Source organism: Theobroma cacao, chromosome 10 (genome assembly GCF_053813885.1).
Source record: "Theobroma cacao isolate CCN51 chromosome 10, ASM5381388v1, whole genome shotgun sequence".
Taxonomy (NCBI): domain Eukaryota; kingdom Viridiplantae; phylum Streptophyta; class Magnoliopsida; order Malvales; family Malvaceae; genus Theobroma; species Theobroma cacao.
In genome coordinates, this window is record NC_142648.1 from 20,162,031 (window position 1) to 20,182,509 (window position 20,479).

General features: G+C 33.5%; 2 protein-coding genes across 3 annotated transcripts; both read left to right on the plus strand.

The window, feature by feature from the left end:
* The first annotated feature begins 1,010 nt into the window (after positions 1-1,010).
* VAMP727 (vesicle-associated membrane protein 727) lies at positions 1,011-9,396 on the plus strand. 2 transcript variants are annotated; one of them, XM_007010361.3, is made up of 6 exons: positions 1,011-1,172; positions 1,875-2,117; positions 2,746-2,944; positions 3,080-3,200; positions 8,934-8,996; positions 9,077-9,396. In XM_007010361.3, the coding sequence occupies exons 2-6, from the start codon at positions 1,928-1,930 to the stop codon at positions 9,218-9,220; spliced, it is 717 nt and encodes a 238-aa protein (XP_007010423.3). In that variant the 5' UTR covers positions 1,011-1,172; positions 1,875-1,927; the 3' UTR covers positions 9,221-9,396. The 2 variants fall into 2 exon arrangements, with proteins under 2 accessions (XP_007010423.3, XP_017984957.2); XM_018129468.2 differs by lacking the exon at positions 1,011-1,172 and adding an exon at positions 1,213-1,234.
* A 5,978-nt stretch (positions 9,397-15,374) lies between these two features.
* TOC159 (translocon at the outer envelope membrane of chloroplasts 159) lies at positions 15,375-19,803 on the plus strand. Its single transcript, XM_018129336.2, has one exon. The coding sequence runs from the start codon at positions 15,546-15,548 to the stop codon at positions 19,356-19,358; it is 3,813 nt and encodes a 1,270-aa protein (XP_017984825.2). The 5' UTR covers positions 15,375-15,545; the 3' UTR covers positions 19,359-19,803.
* The last annotated feature ends 676 nt before the right edge of the window (positions 19,804-20,479 follow it).

A 20,479-nucleotide genomic window follows, 5' to 3' on the forward strand; every position in this document is an offset into this window, starting at 1 on the left:
AATAATTGAGTAATTGTTATTAATTAAAATGTCATTTGTTATTTTATATTCACATGATATTTATACGAATAGAGAAAAATATCATATAATCATGTTATCATATCAAATCAATATATTACGTCATCATCAATTATAATATGTTACATGTCACATCATTATCAGTTATAATATGTAAACATAGTACTTTAACGTCACACAATATAAAATAATAAATAGAATTTTGAATAAATCAATAATTAATAATAAATATTTATTTGAATATTTTATATATTTAAATATATTATTATTTTATTAATGTAATAATATTTTTAAGCGAGACTAAGTGTTTGTTTGATCTAGTTTTTTTTTTCAGGTTATCTATATTTTAAAAGCATAAGTTAAGTAAAACATGATTTTTGATAAGTTATTTGAAAAAAAATAGCTTTATTTTAAATAGCAAAATTTTAAAAAAAAAAGCTTAAAAAAACTCTAAAGAGGAGCTTTTTCTTCTCTTTTTTAAATATCGTTCTCTCTCAGTCAATCTCCCTTTCTTCTCCCTCGTTTTGTAAATCACCCTTCTCCAACGTAAAATCGCGATATCCTTTTTCTCTATTTCTCTACAAATACTACTAAAAAAAAAGAAAAAAAAACAGAACATTCAATAACAAAATAGCAAAATCTAAGAATTTTTTTGTTATTACAAATATTAAGAAAAAAGAAGACTTAAAAATTTAAAATTATTTTCAAATACTATTTAAATGGTTTTTTTTCTCTTCTTTACTAAATAATCTAATACTATTATTACTATATTTATTACTATACAAGTTAGAGAGTTATTCCATTTATTTATGAGTTTTTTTATTTTAACATTTAAAATTGTATATAAAATTAAAATAAATTTATTTTATTTTGATTTATTTGATGTTCGAAAATGACATATCTTTTATAATAATTTTAATTAAAATTAAAATTAATATAAGTTATTTTATCATATTATTTTTATAAGAGTTCAAACATGCTGTTGTCTAAAAAATCCATATTTTAAAGCGTGATCTGGGGGCCTTACGGCTAACTTGAACACCTCTACTCTTGCTCGCGTGAAGAATACAACTTCCATTTCCACGGTCCTAAGAAGCTTCGCCCACGTCGCTTCACCCCTAACGCCAAGAAACAATACGAACCAACTTCTTCAGGTTCTCTCTTCTCCTCTGTTTTTCTCTTTTTGGTTAAGATTCTTCGGTCTTTGATTTCATTGGTAAATTTCGATCTCATATTCTTTTAAAATTGCATCATCTTTCGTTAGATCGACCAAATGTTTCTAATTTGAGTCCTTAACCTCTTTGGTTTGGTTGCTAGCTACGATTTAGGGGGGAGTCGAAGATTTCATAGTAAAATCAAAAACCCACGTCTAGAAAGGCAATACAGCTGTGCTTATTCTTTTTTCTCTTTGGGATTTTACTGGGAATTCAATAAAGCATTAGGGTTTAGTTCTCGGAGGGGAGCAGTTATTTGCGTCAAATGAACTTGTTATTTTTGTTGAATAAGATCTGCTGAATAATTGTTTTGTTTTGTTTAATTTCCTTTTTGGGAATTGAATTTGGTGAGTATTGGGATATATTCCTTGTTTCACTTACCATCCATGTTTTGCATGAATTGATAGTTTCAAAATTTAGCTAAATTTAACTTGTCTTTTTGTTCAGTCATGTATTTTCCTTATCGCCGAGAAGCTCAGTGGATTCATTCAACTTCAGTTGCATTTGTCTTTCCTAAATTCATTGAGCTTCGCCTAAACTGTATACCTTTTTGTGTTTTGGCATTGCTTTCTTGTTAAGGAAAGAACAAGGTTTTTTATTTAATTTTTATATGATCTTTTCTAAGTTAATGTCAATGTGCAGATCTAGTCAACTTCTTTTGTGGATCTTGAGACGTCAGAAGATCCAGCTGAGAAATGAATCAAAAAGGCTTGATTTATAGCTTTGTTGCTAAAGGAACTGTTGTTCTAGCAGAGCACACGTCATATTCTGGGAACTTTAGTACCATTGCTGTTCAATGTTTACAGAAGCTGCCTTCAAATAGCAGCAAGTTCACATATTCATGTGATGGGCACACATTTAACTTCCTCATTGACAATGGATTTGGTACTATTTCTTATAATTTCTTAATGTCAGTCCATTGATGTCAAGGGTGCAAGGTGCACTTAGGCACTAGACCCGTTATATTGCCTAAGGTTCGGGCCGTAGAAACAGCACTTGCCTGAGTGAAATCTGGCACAATGTATATATGTGTGTGTTTTTGTATGTTGTCGTGTGTGTATATATGTATAAAATAAGCTTAAGATATAAAATTTTGATTATAAACTCTAAAGAGTGGTCCATTTCTATCCTACAAAACATACAAAATTTCCTTTTCCCTTTTTTGGTCATTGTGTATGATTTCCTTATAGTCTTGAGTTTGTTGTTGAATACTCAACCATTGAGAAGTAAAGTGTTTGATATTATCCCTTTTTTTGCTATTAAAGCTTCAGCTAATGAAAAAAATTAAAATAAATGAAATGAAAGAGAACTTCAATCAGGCAGGCTTTTTTTGCACCTACCACTTTACGAAAAAAGTGTGCCTGGTGCACCCGACCAAATGCACCTTGCCTAAAACAGTCAGAGGTGCTTTTGTTGTCTGGCACTGTGCCTTGGTGCATGCCTTAACAAAACTGTGTCAGTCAAATTTCTGATGTCAAAATATGCGGTTGACAATGTTTGTTTCCATGTGCAGTTTTTCTGGTTGTGGCAGATGAATCAGTTGGAAGGAGTGTGCCTTTTGTTTTTCTCGAACGCGTGCAAGATGATTTTAAACAGCGATATGGTGCAAGCATTAAGAACGAGGGTCTGCACCCTCTAGCTGATGATGATGAGGACGATGACTTATTTGAAGATCGATTTAGCATTGCGTATAATCTTGATAGAGAATTTGGGTGCGTATATACTTGGCAAGTTTAAGTTGTTATTTTGGCTGATTACCTGTGCTGTCTTATATACAAGATAGTGTATTCTTTTAGTAGTTCTAGTAGAATGAATACTAGCCTGTAATTCAATGCTTTGTATAACAGACCAAGGCTTAAGGAGCACATGCAATATTGTATGAACAATCCAGAAGAAATCAGTAAGCTCTCAAAATTAAAAGCTCAAATAACTGAGGTCAAGGGGATTATGATGGATAACATTGAGAAGGTATGCATTTCTTTTCTTGGAAACTGGAATAGTTGTGGAAAAAAATGGATGTATAACTTAGAAAGTAGAGAATAAGTATTTTATAACAATCTTCTTTTCCAATGGCTAGTTTATATGTTTCTATGGTATCCTTGCACTTTCTGATAAATCTTCAACTTGTAATATTGTGTTAGTCTTGATTTGTTTTCTTCATTTTAGAATTTTTTACTGAAAGAGGGTTGATGGGGCTGTAGAAAAGAAAAACTATAGTGGAACATGCTAACTATCAAGTTTAGGAGAAGAACGGATTAGGAATTGACTTTTGTTTTCTCAGCTGTCATGTCAGCTGTATTCTTTCTATGAGTGTTGAAATTTTTATTATCTATTTCTGGACATTTTATGTCTCAAAAGTTGGTATGTACTCATATATATGACCTTTTAACTAATGAAAGAGTGAAACCAGAGCACTGTATGTCTCTAACCAGCCAACAGTGGGCTTTGCAACTGGAAGTTTGATTTGTTGGAATTCTTCTTCAGTATTTTGTGGTTTATAACTAAATAGATCAATGCAGAGACTTTTTATGCTCTGAAAGTGATAGCTATTATTATGCATTGCGAAGTGCACCCCATCTTTCTTAGCATTATTTATCTTCATCGAAATGTATTGTTCATACCCATTTTATTTTTCTTTTAGTCAATGTAGTAGTATTTATAATGTGAGTTGATAATTAACAATGAAGGTACATATTTCATGTGGATTATCATGATAATTTAAAGGGTATTAATGGTAGGGAGAAAATTGAAAGAAGAAATCCCCCCCCCCCCCCCCCCCCCCCCCCATTCTCTCTCTCCCTCTCTCTCTCTCCGAAGAAGTTTGTGTCCAAATTAAGGGTCTTATGCTGGAGGGATTGGAGGAAAACGGTAATATTGCTGGTGCAACAACCCCTGGACTGAAGTTTATTGTTATTTTCTGCTTGCAGTTTATAACTGGTTTTAGACCTACCTGATATGATGGCATTGGTATGGAATAGCTGTCTGATTTGATGCTGAAGATTTGGACGTGACTCCTTCTTAAGAGAAGATTCAAATATAAAATTGCTATTAAACCATTTCTACGCACAATCACACAAAATCCACAAATCAAAAATGAAATTGCACCTAGATGCCTCTGCAAAATAAAGAGGGAAGGACAAATTGTGAGGGGATCTAAGAGAGCAAATTATGAGGATGAAGGGGATAAATATGAGGTAAAAATGACCGAACTAAGTGAGGGCATGGAAGAGGGTACATAGAAGGGAGGAAAAGGGTATGAGAGTAAGAGAAGGAGAAGGGGATACTAGATATCCTGCAGTAGGCCCACCATGTGGCTTTCTTTGGTCAAATTTTTGGGGTTTTGCTTTTCAACTAACTGTTTGGGTTTCTTTTTAAGCATCTAGCCATGCTTCATATTCATGCACATATAACATTATTATCTTGGCATCTGGCCATATAAAAAACAAAAAAGAATGATTGTTCTGAACTATATTGCTTTTGAGTCAGCTTAGGTCCAATTAGTCTCAAATAGTGACCCTCCAATGGTTAGAACTTGAGACTCTAACTTGGAGGTCTTAGGTTTGAATCTTGGGGATGGGAGCATTGGGGTTTATGGAATGGGTTAGGGCAACCTTCTTTTGTGTAGCCCGAGTTCTAGTGAGGCTTTTATATGTATAACAACAAAATCAGAAGCCCACTTAGTATTAGTTTTTTATACTAGGACACCATTAATACTTCAAAACGGATTTGTGTCAAATAAATTTGTCCCAATTTTTTCAGATCATCTGGCTTTTTTCTAGTATTGTCCTCTACAATTTTACAAAGTATCCATGTGTCTGTATCCTCTTTTTGGGCACCTTTTAGCCAAATCTAAGACAAGTTAAAAATCTACACAAAGCTTCGTGTTGGATGTTTGTATCTTACTTAGCAGCCCCCACTAACCCCTTCCCCTTGAAAAGAGAATTGAGGGTTTGAATGAATGCATAACAAGAATCATTGTAACTCCTTGGGGATTCATGGAAGGAGCTTTGCATCTCTATCACTTTGCTGTATGGGTTTAGGACCTATTCTGAAGGGATTAGAGTACATGAAATTGTGCTATAGTCTGGAGTGCAAAATGGTTTCAGAATCTCTTTCTTGGCATGACGGATGGTATGTTTTGTGATAGTACTTTATAAGTGATTTGATCTTTCTGATATCCTTGGTATTGCTAATGATAGAAATCCGCAGCAATGGCTATGTGAAGACAGCTCATGCTGGATTTGCATTCAGACTCTTCTATTGAGTAATGTTTTGTGATTAGGAGTTAAAAGAGAGCTCTGCCTTTTCTTGCTTCTATATTTTCTCTTCACAGTTAAGCTAATGGCAAATTTGATTGACTAGGGCAAGCAGATTCTGGGTTGGATGGAGATGGATCGGAACCTTTCAATTGCTAGTTCTTATTGCTTTTACCATTCAGAGTTTTTTCTTTGTGATTGCTGCATGGCTACTTGTAGCTTGCATTATCTGCTTTTGGTTTTGAGGCTTTAGAAACAAAGTCTTCATAGGTATTTGTATAAATGAAAAGGGTGGCCGAATTTGCCTTTCAAATTTGAAATACCTTGAAAAAGTTGCCACAATGTAGTGAACTAAAAAAAGTTCAAAATTTCTGTAGTTGGTTTTCTGTCAAAGGTTTTCAACTTAGAAGGTCTTGATATTTATATTAGGCTATAACCTTGTTCCCCTTGAACTAAGAATTGGAGCTGCTACTTCATGCTTTTGGCCAGGTAGATGGTAACTTGGGGGGTATAAGCTTTATTTATTCTTAAATTTAGTGGTTCTGTTTTTATGTGTAGCTGGTAAGTTGTGACTAGTCTTTGAGTATAGTGGGGTCTAGTTGATGATCAAATTTACTTGGGACAGAGTTCTTAGCCTTCAAAATTCAGCCACCTCGATTTAGTGATGATATTAATGAGATAAGAAAGAATATTTCTAGCTAGTTGTGGTGTATTCACGATATTTTGGACTTGCAGTGCCTCTTTCTTTGCTCTGATGCTTCAGAACCTTATTTCTTTGCTATTTCCTACAAACTGCAGTGTGATACTTATTTGTCTCGAATGTACACCAAGTAAACTTACCTTCTCCAGTTCAAAATTTTCTATTGCTGTGATTTGGTGTTCACTTTGTAAAATAATACTTGGTTTCTTAAGATTTCCAGGTTCAAAAAATTTTAAAAAAAATGGCCAATGAAGGATAAGTGGGCGCATGGCCCAACTTATGGAAGAGTTATTCTACTAAAACAGCAGAAGCAAAGTGTTTGGCTCTCCAATTTTTTCAGTTTTAGCTTGTGTCAGTGGCTAATTTGAGCTTCTAGACAGTTATAAATAAAAGTTTTCTTCAAAAGTACTATTACATAGTAACAAATATTGAATGAGATTTTTGTACATTCTCATTTTATTGTCTACAATTCATCTTTCTTTATTCTACTTAACCTTGCATTTGATTTTATTTGTTTTTATCTGATTTCTTTTGGACAATAAAAATCAGTTTTGTTCTATTTTCCATTAACAAAAGATTTTATTTATTTTATTTACTACTCTTGCTTTAAAACTTATGATTTGAATTGATAATGGTTAAATTTTTTATTTTATTTATTCAGCAAAAAAAATTAACAAAGATACTACTATCAAATAGTTTTTTCCATTTTATACGGCTTTTAATTTGAAGTTTGCCTAATGCTATTTTAACTTCTCTTATAGTACTTTTTGAATTACAGAAGCTCTAGCCAGGTCAAAGAGATTTTAAATCGAAGGTGCTGTTAAAGACTGAAGTGGAGGGATGGGAAACATATGAAAATGGTATCACAAGTGTCCAAAGGAATCGCCACTGCATTTTAGGCATGACCACCATATGAGATGCATTAGTCATCCAGCTCTGGCATTGGCTTTCATATTAAGTGTCCGCATTATTGTTAATCTTTTTATCAGTATGAATGAGTTTTCTTGTAACTCTCTGTAATCTCTGAAGTAATTTACTTATGTCCTTGATTTCCCTCTTAAGTAGTAACTGTTTCACACAGTGAAAAGCTAATGTCAGTTAGTGGAAAGGCTGATTTCCTTATATGCATGCATAGAGACCATTTTAGACACAGCTGCGTTAAACTTAGGATAGTTATCCTAGACCCTGGGATAGAATTTAAAAACTCTGCAAGCAGGTTTATTCACATGACACATGTCCATATAACTAAATATGTTAGCTAAGTTTATGACTGTTGACTTGCTTATTTGTAGGTAGGACACTGGTCAAGTGAATAAACCCGTTTGTGGAGTTTTTGAGTTCCACCACCAGTATATAGAATAATAATCCTTAGGAGTTAAACTCTCTAACCTGCAGAATTAGCATGGCATAACCAAAGATTTATACTGAACAGCATGACAGAAGATATGGCAAGTTTGGCTTGGAAGAACTTCTGTTATACTCTTCTAAGCAGTTTCTGTGTAGTTAGTGGCTTAATCAATTTTAGCAAGTATTTATTGATTCAAAGCTTAGCTTGACACTTGGCAGTCAAATTTAATGAGTCTAGGCATGATGCACCTCTTAGTTGATGCAGCTTATTTGAGCATTGTTGTGGTAAGGACTTAGAAGTATTTCCAGCTCCTTGTGGTGCTTTAGTTTAGTGAGGTGTAATATGATCTCAGCTCAAACGCCATGGCATCATACAGAACCCCAGCCAAATCAATCTCCAACTCGTCTATTTGAAAGTCTTCTCATGCCTTTTCATGCTTTGGAACTTGTAGCTGTTAGTACAAATTCCTACTCATGGATGAGGTTTGATGGGTAAATTTAACAAGGCCTAAATTTTCCATTCCAAAATTTTCAATTTAAAATCTGACATGAATGTATTTCTGTGGCACAGCAGCTAGAGTTAAGGTTCATAGTCTCCTGAAACTAGTGGCACAGCAGCTAGAGTTAAGGTTCATAGTCTCCTGAAACTAGTGCATGAAAAATGTAGGCTAATGCATGGAAAATGTGGTTGCTAAAGGTATGCTATGTTAATATTTTGGTCTTGGTTTGGTGGACGACCACACACGGGATTCCCTGCATATACTTTTTTTTTTTTTTTATAATTGGAGGAGGGGAGATTCGAATCCTGCTCTTTAGGCAGAAAGATTATGCACCAACTAATGAGACAAATGCTCGGATGCAGATTCCCTGCATATACTTAAGAATGGATCAGAGCAAAGATTCTCTCTTTTGCTTTTGGTTAATCTCCTTTCTTTTTTGGGATTTATTAATCCTTGTTTATTCTTCTTCTTCCTTTTAATAGTTTCACCAGAAAAGTGCCAAAGGGTGGTCACTTCTATTGAGCATCCAAGTATCATGAACAAAAATTTTTAAACCTGTTTTACTCTTGATCATGCATGCACTTGCCACTGACGAAGTACAATACATGTGCTTGGGAGATATTCATGGAGGACTCTGGACTGGCTTTTTGTTTTCTTTTGTAGCACTGAATTGATAACTTCCTACCATAAAGTCCATTTCCCAAGGCAATGATTGAAGGCCTGATTTTATGAACATTTTTTCTATGAATTTTGTAGAAAATGCTAACTTGCTGCTAATTGTGTTCCTTCTTCAAACTGTTTGATATTGTTTCTTCACCATCAAAAGAAAAACAAATAATAGATACTGTTTTTGATTGTCAACAAATTCAATAATTAATTTTCTGGCTTTTTGGTGCAGGTTTTGGATCGCGGGGAGAAGATTGAACTTCTAGTGGACAAAACAGAAAACTTACAGTTCCAGGTTGGTGCTTTTTTCTCATTGATTGAAGAAATAAGGGTTCTAAAGTAAGTTCATAATGTATATGCTTGTATTGGATATAGGCTGATAGCTTCCAGAGGCAAGGCCGGCAACTGCGACGGAAGATGTGGCTGCAGAATCTCCAGATGAAACTGATGGTAGGAGGAGCTATTCTTGTGTTGATCATCATATTGTGGCTTATTGCATGTGGAGGTTTCAAATGTTGAAACTTTTAGCAGTATGGCTTGTCTTCTCTTGTAGATGTACAAAATAGTTATGCTCTTGTACATGGATAATGGGAGATTGCTGTTGTAAACTGGCACTACCTAGCTGTTCAACAATGTAATCAAACCTCTGTATTACCTGCTGGTTTTGTTAATAAAAAGAGCATGTTTTCTAAGAATGGGCGATGATCCTTGTTATTATAATATTGTATTTCATTACATCGAATATAATATATTATTTAAATTTATTTATATATTACAAATAAAAGAAATTGCGAGAAATGGTTATTTTCGTAAACTCATTGCAGAAATAGTTTTCAACATAAAATTAACTCTATTTATTCAATTTTAACTATAAGATAATAAAAATGCTTTTAAAATTATTGCAAACAAATTAAATACTCTTAATTTTTTTCTCTCATTATTCGTGTGTTGTGCTCTTCGCTTTGCTTTGCTCTCTTATTTTTCTCCCTTGTCATTCAGTTTTCTCCAATTTTACCACCATCATCTCTTTGTCTATTTCTCATCATTTTGTTATATTGTCGTCGATTTACAGATCAAAAAGCATGACATGAAAGGTATTCTTAAGTTTATTAGTTTACATTCACAAAACCCTCTATCATTGATCTACAAACCAAAAAGCCTACCATGGTTAGTAACAATAGGTTCTTGGGTTTATTGGTGTTAAGCTTTTTAGTAATTCAAATATGATAAAATATGTCTTGACGTGTAACAAAGTGATTTATATCTTAGCGTGTAACATCAATAAGAAAAAAGAAGCTTTGGTGTGTCATGTCTGGTGCTAATGTTTTGGTCTTGGCATGTAAGTTCTGGTGCTTCAACTTTGGTCTTGGCACGTAATATTTAGTACTGAAGTTTTAACCTTGGGGTGTAACATCTGTTGTTGAAGTTTTGGTGTGTAACATCTTTTACTTCAACCTTGATGTATAACATTTTGTGATGAAGCTTTGGTCTTGATGTATAACATTTGTTGCTGAAGTTTTGGTTTGTAGCATCTGCTTAGACTTGCAATATTGTTTTGTTTTTTCTTTTCTGTTATTAAACATGACCTATAACTTACTTTTTTGTATTTCACTATAACATAAACTATTAGAATTAAAACGTGCAACAATTTTTTTTTTCCACTGTAACAATTTTTTTTTGAACATAGCATATCATAACAACATTTTTTAAATATGGCCTGTAATTTGTTCTTCATATTTGTATTTTATTAAGACATAAACTTTTGGAGTTAAGTATTTTATAATAGAGATAAAGTTTAAAATTAAAAAAGAATTTGACATGAAAATGAAAATGTATTGAAAAATTATTCAACGTCAACGTTACTGCTACGATAAAATGGATTTGGACAAAAAGGTATTATCCGAAATCCTCTAATTTGGATAATTATCTTTTGGGTTATTTTATTTGTTACATTTCCTGTAATCAAAAAATAAAAACATGGCGTGTATCATTTTTTTTTCAACATGGTATATAACAAATTTTTTTTCAACTTGTGAATTTGAATATGAGAAGGTTTTATTAAGGGCAATTTTATCCAAAAAAAAATTTTCTTGACTAAAAAACAGTTAAAATTAAAAAGAATGTTATTTTCGAAAACACCTTATCTTTGAGAGGTAAAAGAAAATCATCCCTTACGAATATAAACAGTATTATAATACATAATTACACATTATGATATCTAAGACCATAATACAAAATGTTAGTAGACATAATTTATTTTTTAATAATATAAATTTTAAATTTAATATTCTCTAAATAAAATTTAAAATGATATAATATTGCAATATTAAAAATACTATAAAATATTTATACTATAATATTAAGAAATTAAAATATAATTTTACATGCAATAGGTTTGTAATTTTACATAGGCATGATACTTAAAAAAAAAGATAAATGCCTTTATCCCTTAAGTTTTGATCGAAATTATACGGAGATGCATTAATTTTCAAAATGAATACTCCGTCTCAAAAACAAATTTTTTGCTGGACACGTAAGTCTAGTCATTAGTCAACCGTTAATGTTTTCGTCAATTTGATGACGTGACAAGGATAAAAAAGATAATTTTACCCTTGATTAATTTTTAAAATTACTATTATATAGTTTTATTAATTTTTTGTTAATTAAAAAAAACTCCCCATCTGGAGAGCATCAAAGCTGCCTTGGGGAGCAACGGTGCTCCCTTTTTTTATTTTTTAAAAATATAATAATAATTTTTTAAATTAATAAAAAAGAAAGGGTATTTTAGTTTTTTCATTATCTTTATTAATGGTGTTTGCACTTTTGAGGCGGAGTGCCCATTTCGAAAACTAATGAATCCTTTTGGAATTTTGATTAAGACTTAGGGGTCTAGGAGTATTTTACCCTAAAAAGTTAAATTAGTTAGAAAAATTCAAATAAGTTTTTATTTTTTCATTACGTTGAATCGAGTTTTTATACTTATTTTAAACTAAATAAGTTTTTATAACTAATGATTTATTAATAATTATTATTAGTACAAATTTCATGTGTCATTATATGTCTTATGTGGCACTAACATGGCATAATAATAACTATGTCACATGTTGATGTGATATAATGATATATTTACGTGATATTTTTTATTCTTCATGTCAACAGTACATTATAGTGTAAGTATAAAATAATAAGTGATATTTTGATTAATAAAAAATTAATTAACTATTAGTTATAAAAACTTATTTGATTTAAAATAAAATATAAATATTTAATTAAATGTAATAAAAAAAATTTAAATATTTAAAAAAAAATTTTAAACATTATGAAGTTGACATATTATTTGAAAAGTTGTGAAGGTAATAGTATAAAGGAGTACAGGCCAGACATTTGAGATGAGGAATAAGAGAGATAAAAAGAAACACGTAATGAAAGTCAAAACAAAAATATTTCAGAAGCCAAATCCCTAACGCTATCTCTCCTAATCAATGCCAAACCAACAAAATTTCATCTTTCCGAGAGGATTATCCGGTACTCACTGCTTACCGTGAGATGGCCTTGGGGCTCATCCCACTAACTGTGTCTTATTACATTTATCATGTAATCAAAATATTTGATAAACCAGAGGCTAATCAAACCAAAAAGCTAACATGAAACAACCTAAACTTAAATTGACTACAATTTAGATTTAAAAATCAATTAATGACAAATAATAAATATAACACAAACTATTAATCTACTAATATTTAATCATGGCTAAATACGTAAATAAACCTCTGAACTATACCAAGAAAGATAATTTATCTTCTATCCTTTTATTGCATTCAAATAAGCTTATAAACTTTTATTTTGAATCAAATAAGCACCTTACACTAACCATTGACTAATTTTAATTAACGGTACAATAAGCAATTTTTTATGCCATTTCATCATCCATGTGGCAGGTTGACATGTCATCTTGATGACGTTAATGTCATGTGACAAATAACGTAGTATAAAAAATTATTGACTAAGAATTGAGTTTTTTCTTTTTTACCTATTAAAATGTCTAAAAATTATTAATTAGGGATTTAAAAAATTAAAAAAAAAAAACCTAATTGCGTTAAACTTATTACCATCTTCTTAATTGAAGTCATCCTTCCTAACAAGAAAACCTTCACTCTCTTCAATATTCCTTAAACCTAACTTACCTTATAGTCAAAATGTCTTCTCCTTATCTGCAATCTCTATTTCTTTTCTAAAAATTGTCTTTGGATAGTCTTGAATTTTCAAAACCTCAAAAAGATGTGGAAAGAGAATCTATTATTGTTAATAAATAAATTCAATACCATTATATTTCCCTTATAGATTCTAGAGTAGAAAAAAGTATTAGATTTCCCTTACAGATTCTAAGGAAGAAAAGAGAAGGATTTAATTTTCTTTAATTATGGATCAACATTGTGTGTCTTTGCTAGTTTCAATATTATAAACATTATGTGTCCTACTTTTACTCTTTCTTTTCTCAAAATTGTTTCTAAGTATTCTCGAATTTCTCTATACTAATTTTCAGTTGAACAACAATTACTTCAATCAAATTGGAAAGGTTGGATTAGGTTTTTTTTTTTTGTTAGGAATGATGGATGGTAATTAGTTAAGAAATTATAGTAATTAGTTTGAAATAGTTATTTTTTTTATTTTTTGTTTCAAATTCTTAACCAATAACTTTTGAAAATTTGGAAAGGAAAAAACTCAATTCTAAGTCAGTAAATTTTGATGCCACGTCATTTGTTACATGAAATTGACATCATCAATATGACACCTTAATATGCCACGTGGCAGATGATTTGGCCTCAAAAATTGCTAACTATACAGTTGACTAACAAAAATTAGTCAACAGTTAGTAAGAGGGGTTTATTTGATTCAAAAAAAAGTTCCAGGGCTTATTCGAATGTAATAAAAGGATAAGGGTTAAATTGATTTTCTTGATAAAATTCAGAGACTTATTTGAGTATTTAACCTTTAATCATTTTAATATATCTTTTAAGATCTTTTTTGTACTCTTACACTTTCATATAATTATGGATATTATCCATGATTAAAAAAGAGTAAGAAAACAAATTCTTTCCATTTTTATAATTAAATTCAATTCCTAAAATACATCTTATATAAAAGCTCTTTTTATTCTTTTTTTTTTCACTCTTATGGAACAAATAAAATAAATAATTACAATTGATAAATAATAACTTACAAAATAAAAATTAATCCATAAACTAGAAAAGTAATTGACAATAATTCATCAAATTAAGTTAATTCTGAGACGTGCTTTAAACATTTTATTTTATTTCATTTTTAGTAGATATTAGATAGTTATTAGAGATATTAACTGAAAAATACTTAGAGAGAGAATTAAAAATGATTCATACTTAAAATTTCTCAATAAAGTACTAATTTTCGAGTAAGTAATTAACATTGTTTTTAGCTTTTGAAGTTCATGGTTGACCTTGCAAGTCATAAGTTGTAACTATAATTATGGTAAATTACTAATAATTATCAATGTAATAAAATAAAAATTAAATATCAATCACTCAAAAATTATTAATAATTTGTTTGAGAGCATATTATTAATTTTTTATATTTAGATCTATACAAATATAATTCAATTTGACTTTAAAAGACAACAACTTAAACATAGAAATAACATGAATCCAAATAACCTTATTCCAAACTCAAATAACCCAAGCCCGAGATAACTCGAATCTCGTATGAATTAGATCCTAAGTGATCGAACTTGAAATGACTTTAACACAAAATGACCCAAACTTGAAACTTATCCAAACTTCTTTCGACTTAAAATGACTGAATTCAAGAACTAGACGTCACTTATCTAATTATTGTTGGACATTTTCGACGATAATAGAGAAAAAATGAAAGGAAAAAAAGTCTTTTAAACAATAATGCTTATTTAAAAAATTATGTTTGTTCAAGCAATTAAGTTTGCTCAATCAATTATGTTTGTTTAAAAGATTATGTCTGTATTAAGAGATGTATTTGTATCTATAAATAGGAATCTTAGATTTTCTAAATATAAACGAGCATAAACAATTTTTCAATCATATTTGTGTCAAATTGTTCTTAGATTGTTTTTATATATTTTTTTAGAACAATTCGATAAAAGTTTGGTAATCTTACTATATATTGGTAGATGTGTCAGTGCATTGATTGCACTTTGCAAGTGAATTGATCTCGTCAATGTAAAACGTAATCAATCACTAGACTTCATTGTATATTTGATATTTTTATCATTTGTAACTCTTTTAAATGTTTAATAAAAAAAATAATAGAAGTAAATAAAATCTTAAAAAAAATGATCAAGATACACGACTTGAAACCATTATTTCATATTTTCGATTATCCAATCCCCTGTTATGATAATTATCACCTCTACATGTAATAATAAATTAATTTATGAATTTTCATAAACATATGAAATGAGTTGCATATCAATCCTTTAGTTGCTAATATTGTTTGTGTGGTGAAATGTCAAAAGTCCAAATGCACATACAATTTTCTTAAATTTCGCTTTTTTTTTTTTTTAAATTCCTTTATTCCAATATGGAATATCTAAGGGTTAGGAGTAGAGTGTAAATTCACATGTGTTGGAAAAAACATAGAAAAGGCCAAGCCCCACGTTGCCACGCCCATGCGGCTGCAAACACAACTCCCTGGGACGCGCACACGCTTTCCTTACCACCTTATCTTTTCCTCTTCCTAGCAACCTTGCTATCACAAATTCCATTAATCCTATTCCTTCTTACCAATCAATTCCCCAAAATCCCTATCCTCTCCTAAACCCTAACACTTTCTACCTCCAATGGACGCCCAGCTTTCTGCCTCGGAAATCACGTCTCAGCCGCTCTCTAGCTCCCCAGGTTCTTCTTCTCCTTCTTCTTTTCCCTCGTTTTTAGCTTCCAATGACGATTCTAAGTTTGCAACTAGTTCAGTGGCAGACCATGCTTTGAAAGCTAATGAAAATAGTAAAACTAGTGATAATGAGAGTGGTGAGGTGAAGTCTGAAACAACGCCCGAAAGGCCACTTGTGGCTGACTCAAAGGAAGAAATTCAGGCCCTAGGGAAGGATAGCGATGCCTCTCATGTCCACTTTGATGGTTCAAATGTGATTTTGAAAGAGGACTCGCTTGGAGCTGGTGATAATGGTTTAGAGGGATTTAGAGGTGAGGGTTTGATGGAAAAGCTTGATACTGAAGGTGTTGGTTGTGGAGCAAAGGAGGGCAAGGTGGAAATGGGCTCGATTGGTGATGCTAACCAATCTGTTTTAGCAATGGAAAGCAGAGAGGGAGGTAGGATTGGGATGGTCGAGAATAATTCGATTTTAGGCAGTGGAGCCAAACAGGCCGATCCTGTGGTTGTAGAAGCAGCTGATCATAAGGTGGTTGAAGCAGATATTTTGAAATTTTCTGGTGGAGAGGACTTGGTGGTTGATGCAACACCTTTAGTTGGAGATGTTTCAGAGAGTAAGAAATCTGAGATTAAGGGGACAGAGGTGGTTCCAGTTTCTAGGAGTGCGAGCTTGGAAAATGGCTTTGATCAAATTAGTCATGATGAGAAACATGTTCTGAATGTCTATTCTGTGCCTGACAAGAATATTGAGCCTGTTGCCACCAATAGAATTGATACTGCTGAGCTTTCGGCTTGTGAACAGAATGCTGACTTTGATGCTGCGAAGAAAGCTGATTCTGCTGGTGGGGGCCTGCTTGCCAAACTAAATGACCTCCAAGGGGAGGAAGTTATAGATGTGTTGGAACAAGCGGGTAGTGAGAATATAGATGAAGGGGGTGGAGATGGAAGTCAGACAGTGGATCATTCTGCTCCACCTATACAATTGATGGCAGCTTATGAAGCCGAGAATTTAGATAGTGATTCTCAAAGCAGAAGATTGGTAGAAGAATCTCATTCTCCCAAGTCTGCAGAGCTAACTACAGTTTCTAAAGCAGAAGTTAGCTTGGAAGGTGAAGTAGAAGAAGAGAACCACCATCAAGATGAAGAAGGTGAAATTGAAGGCTCGGATACTGACGGAGAGACTGAAGGTATGATCTTTGAGAACACTAAAGCTGCCAAACAATTCTTGGAGGAGCTAGAACGAGAATCTGGCTTTGGTTCTCACTCAGGCGCTGATAATTCTCATGATCATTCTCAGAGAATTGATGGTCAGATTGTTGTTGACTCAGATGAAGAAGTGGACACTGATGAAGAAGGCGAGGGGAAGGAGTTACTTAATTCTGCTGCTTTGGCAGCCCTCTTGAAAGCAGCAACTGGTGCTGGTTCCGATGGTAGTAACATCACTATAACTTCTCAAGATGGATCCAGGCTTTTCTCTGTTGAGCGTCCTGCTGGTTTAGGATCCTCACTCAACAATGCAAAACCTGCACCTCGATCAAACCGACCTAGCCTATTCACTCCTTCTGCTGTCACGAGTGGGAGAGACTCTGACAACAACTTGACTGAAGAAGATAAAAGGAAACTGGAAAAGTTACAATCAATAAGAGTCAAATTCTTGAGGCTTGTTCAGAGGCTAGGACATTCTCCAGAAGATTCTATAGCAGCACAGGTTCTATATAGACTGGCACTTGTTGCAGGTAGGCAAACTAGTCAACTGTTTAGCCTTGATTCTGCAAAGAGGACAGCTCTGCAACTTGAAACAGAGGGTAAAGATGATTTAAGCTTCTCATTGAACATACTTGTTCTTGGGAAGATTGGGGTGGGCAAGAGTGCTACAATAAATTCAATCTTTGGTGAGGAGAAGGTCTCGGTTCACGCATTTGAACCTGCCACTGCAGTTGTGAAAGAGATTACAGGAACAGTAGATGGTGTTAAGCTAAGGATCATTGATACCCCAGGTCTGAAATCTTCAGCCATGGAGCAAGGTGCCAACCGCAAGGTCCTAGCTTCTATTAAAAATTTCATAAAGAAGTGTCCCCCTGATATTGTACTCTATGTTGATCGGCTGGACACCCAGACCAGGGATCTTAATGATATGCCATTGTTAAGATCAATCACTAATTCTCTTGGCTCTTCTATCTGGAAAAATGCCATAGTTACCTTGACTCATGGTGCTTCTGCACCTCCAGATGGTCCATCTGGCTCACCTTTGAGTTATGAGGTGTTTGTTGCCCAACGTTCCCATGTTGTTCAACAATCTATTGGTCAGGCTGTTGGTGATCTGCGCCTGATGAATCCAAGTTTGATGAATCCAGTTTCTCTTGTTGAAAATCATCCTTCGTGTCGAAAGAATAGAGATGGCCACAAGGTGCTTCCTAATGGTCAAACTTGGAGACCTCAGCTTTTGCTGTTATGCTACTCTATGAAAGTCTTATCTGAAGCAAGCTCTCTTTCCAAACCTCAAGATCCATTTGACCATCGAAAGCTCTTTGGTTTTCGTGTCCGTTCTCCTCCTCTTCCATACTTGTTATCTTGGCTGTTGCAGTCTCGTGCCCATCCTAAACTCTCTGCTGATCAGGGTGGTGAGAATGGTGACTCAGATATTGATATGGCTGATTTATCTGATTCCGATCAAGAAGAAGATGCGGATGAGTATGACCAGCTCCCCCCTTTCAAGCCTCTCAGGAAAGCTCAGCTTGCTAAACTTAGCAAGGAGCAGAGGAAGGCATATTTTGAGGAGTATGATTATCGGGTGAAACTCCTTCAGAAAAAGCAGTGGAGGGAGGAGTTGAGAAGAATGCGAGAGATGAAGAAGAAAGGAAAGCCTGCTGTTGATGAATATGGTTATATGGGGGAAGATGTTGATCAGGAAACTGGAGGTCCAGCAGCTGTACCAGTTCCGTTGCCTGATATGAGCCTGCCACCTTCCTTCGATGCTGATAATCCAGCTTACAGGTACCGATTCTTGGAACCAACTTCTCAGTTCTTGGCAAGGCCAGTTTTGGACACTCATGGTTGGGACCATGATTGTGGATATGATGGTGTTAATATTGAACATAGTCTAGCAATTGGAAGTCAGTTTCCTGCTGCAATTGCTGTTCAGCTCACAAAAGATAAGAAGGAATTTAATATCCATTTGGATTCTTCAGTTTCTACCAAGCATGGAGAAAATGGATCAAGCATGGCTGGCTTTGACATCCAAAATGTTGGAAAGCAATTAGCTTATATTTTCAGAGGGGAGACCAAATTCAAAAATCTCAAAAAGAATAAAACAGCTGCTGGCTTTTCTGTCACATTTTTGGGTGAGAATGTCGCAACCGGGTTCAAACTTGAGGATAATATTGTTGTTGGAAATCGGCTGGTGTTGGTTGGTAGCACTGGGATTGTTAGATCTCAAGGTGATTCAGCGTATGGAGCCAATCTAGAAGTGCAGCTCAGAGATGCAGATTTCCCAATTGGCCAGGATCAATCCTCTTTGGGATTGTCTCTAGTCAAATGGAGAGGGGACTTGGCATTGGGTGCCAACTTTCAGTCTCAACTTTCTGTTGGACGGAGTTCAAAGATAGCAGTTCGTGCAGGACTGAACAATAAGATGAGTGGACAGATTACTGTTCGAACAAGTAGTTCAGATCAGCTTCAGATTGCACTCACTGGTATTCTTCCTATTGTCATGGCAATTTATAAAAGCATCCGTCCCGGGGTTAGTGAGAACTATTCCATGTATTAGGTGCTGTAACAATTTTTCCCACCTTGAAGAGCTGCCATTACGTTACCTTGGGAATTGTCCGAACTCAGATTATATTGGAGGCATTTCTTAGTCGAGCTCACCTTTCAGTAATTCATACATTGATTTGAGCATGAACAACTGCTATGATGAGATCTATTTTATTGCGTGATAAATGGTACTAAGCATGAGTATCTTGTTGTTTCTTTAGCAATTTTGATTAATAAGAACGTTTTATAAATGAATGTTTGCTGTTTAGCAGAGGAATCTAATTGCAAAGATCCTTATGGTTATGTAGGGAAACTTTATACTGCCCTGCAATATAATGTAACCACATGTTTTGTTTTCTGTGCTGTACACATGGACAAGTTCTCTGCTTTAATGTAATGAGATCTTGCCTGCTGAGAAAATTCAATTTTAGTCTTCCACGTGTCCTTTGATTTGAACATTATCCATTTTCTTTTGTTTAGACTCCTCACCTTGCAATGAAGAGATAGGAAACATGAGAAGGAAAGTGACATAAACCTCTAGGAAGTGGGAAAAATGGGATTCTATGAAGTGCCTCAGTTGAATCCATCTGTCCTTCACTAACAAATTCATGCCAACTTTTGTGCTATCTTCATCATCAGAGCCCAAAATTTCAATGCTTCCAAGGAGTTAGCTAATTGTCAACCTTGGATTTTGATTTAAGAAAAAGATAAAAAGGAGGAAGCCATATTAGTTACCATGACAAAATAAATAAATAAAAAAACCCTTGAAAGTATAGCACTACATCAGAAAATGGTCTCTATCTGAGAATTTCTACTCTCTATGCAATTTGAAAATGAGCTGCAGATGTATTCAAAGGATTAGAAATATGGTGGAGCACATGTAACTTATACATTGGAAGATATATTTCAATGAAATCTTTTTGTAATTTTTTTTTGGTTAAGCATACTTTGGTACCCCCTTCTTCAAATGCTTCCAGGGATAGCACGTACTTACTGTTCCTTTGTTGCCCTGAATCTTTCCTACTTGTAATATATATGTTATCTTCATCTCATCTATACTTTGCTGTGCCTTGGCAGTTAGCTGTGTTATTTGTTTTGTAACTGGCAACCCACCGTTTTCCTTCTTAGTGGACC

Bases quoted from the DNA above. Each gene is read 5' to 3' on its own strand.
- VAMP727 (XM_007010361.3), top strand. From the start codon at position 1,928: ATGAATCAAAAAGGCTTGATTTATAGCTTTGTTGCTAAAGGAACTGTT. The intron at 3,201-8,933 runs GTATGCATTTCT...TTTTTGGTGCAG, and splicing joins TGATGGATAACATTGAGAAG to GTTTTGGATCGCGGGGAGAA. The intron at 8,997-9,076 runs GTTGGTGCTTTT...TATTGGATATAG, and splicing joins CAGAAAACTTACAGTTCCAG to GCTGATAGCTTCCAGAGGCA.
- TOC159 (XM_018129336.2), top strand. From the start codon at position 15,546: ATGGACGCCCAGCTTTCTGCCTCGGAAATCACGTCTCAGCCGCTCTCT.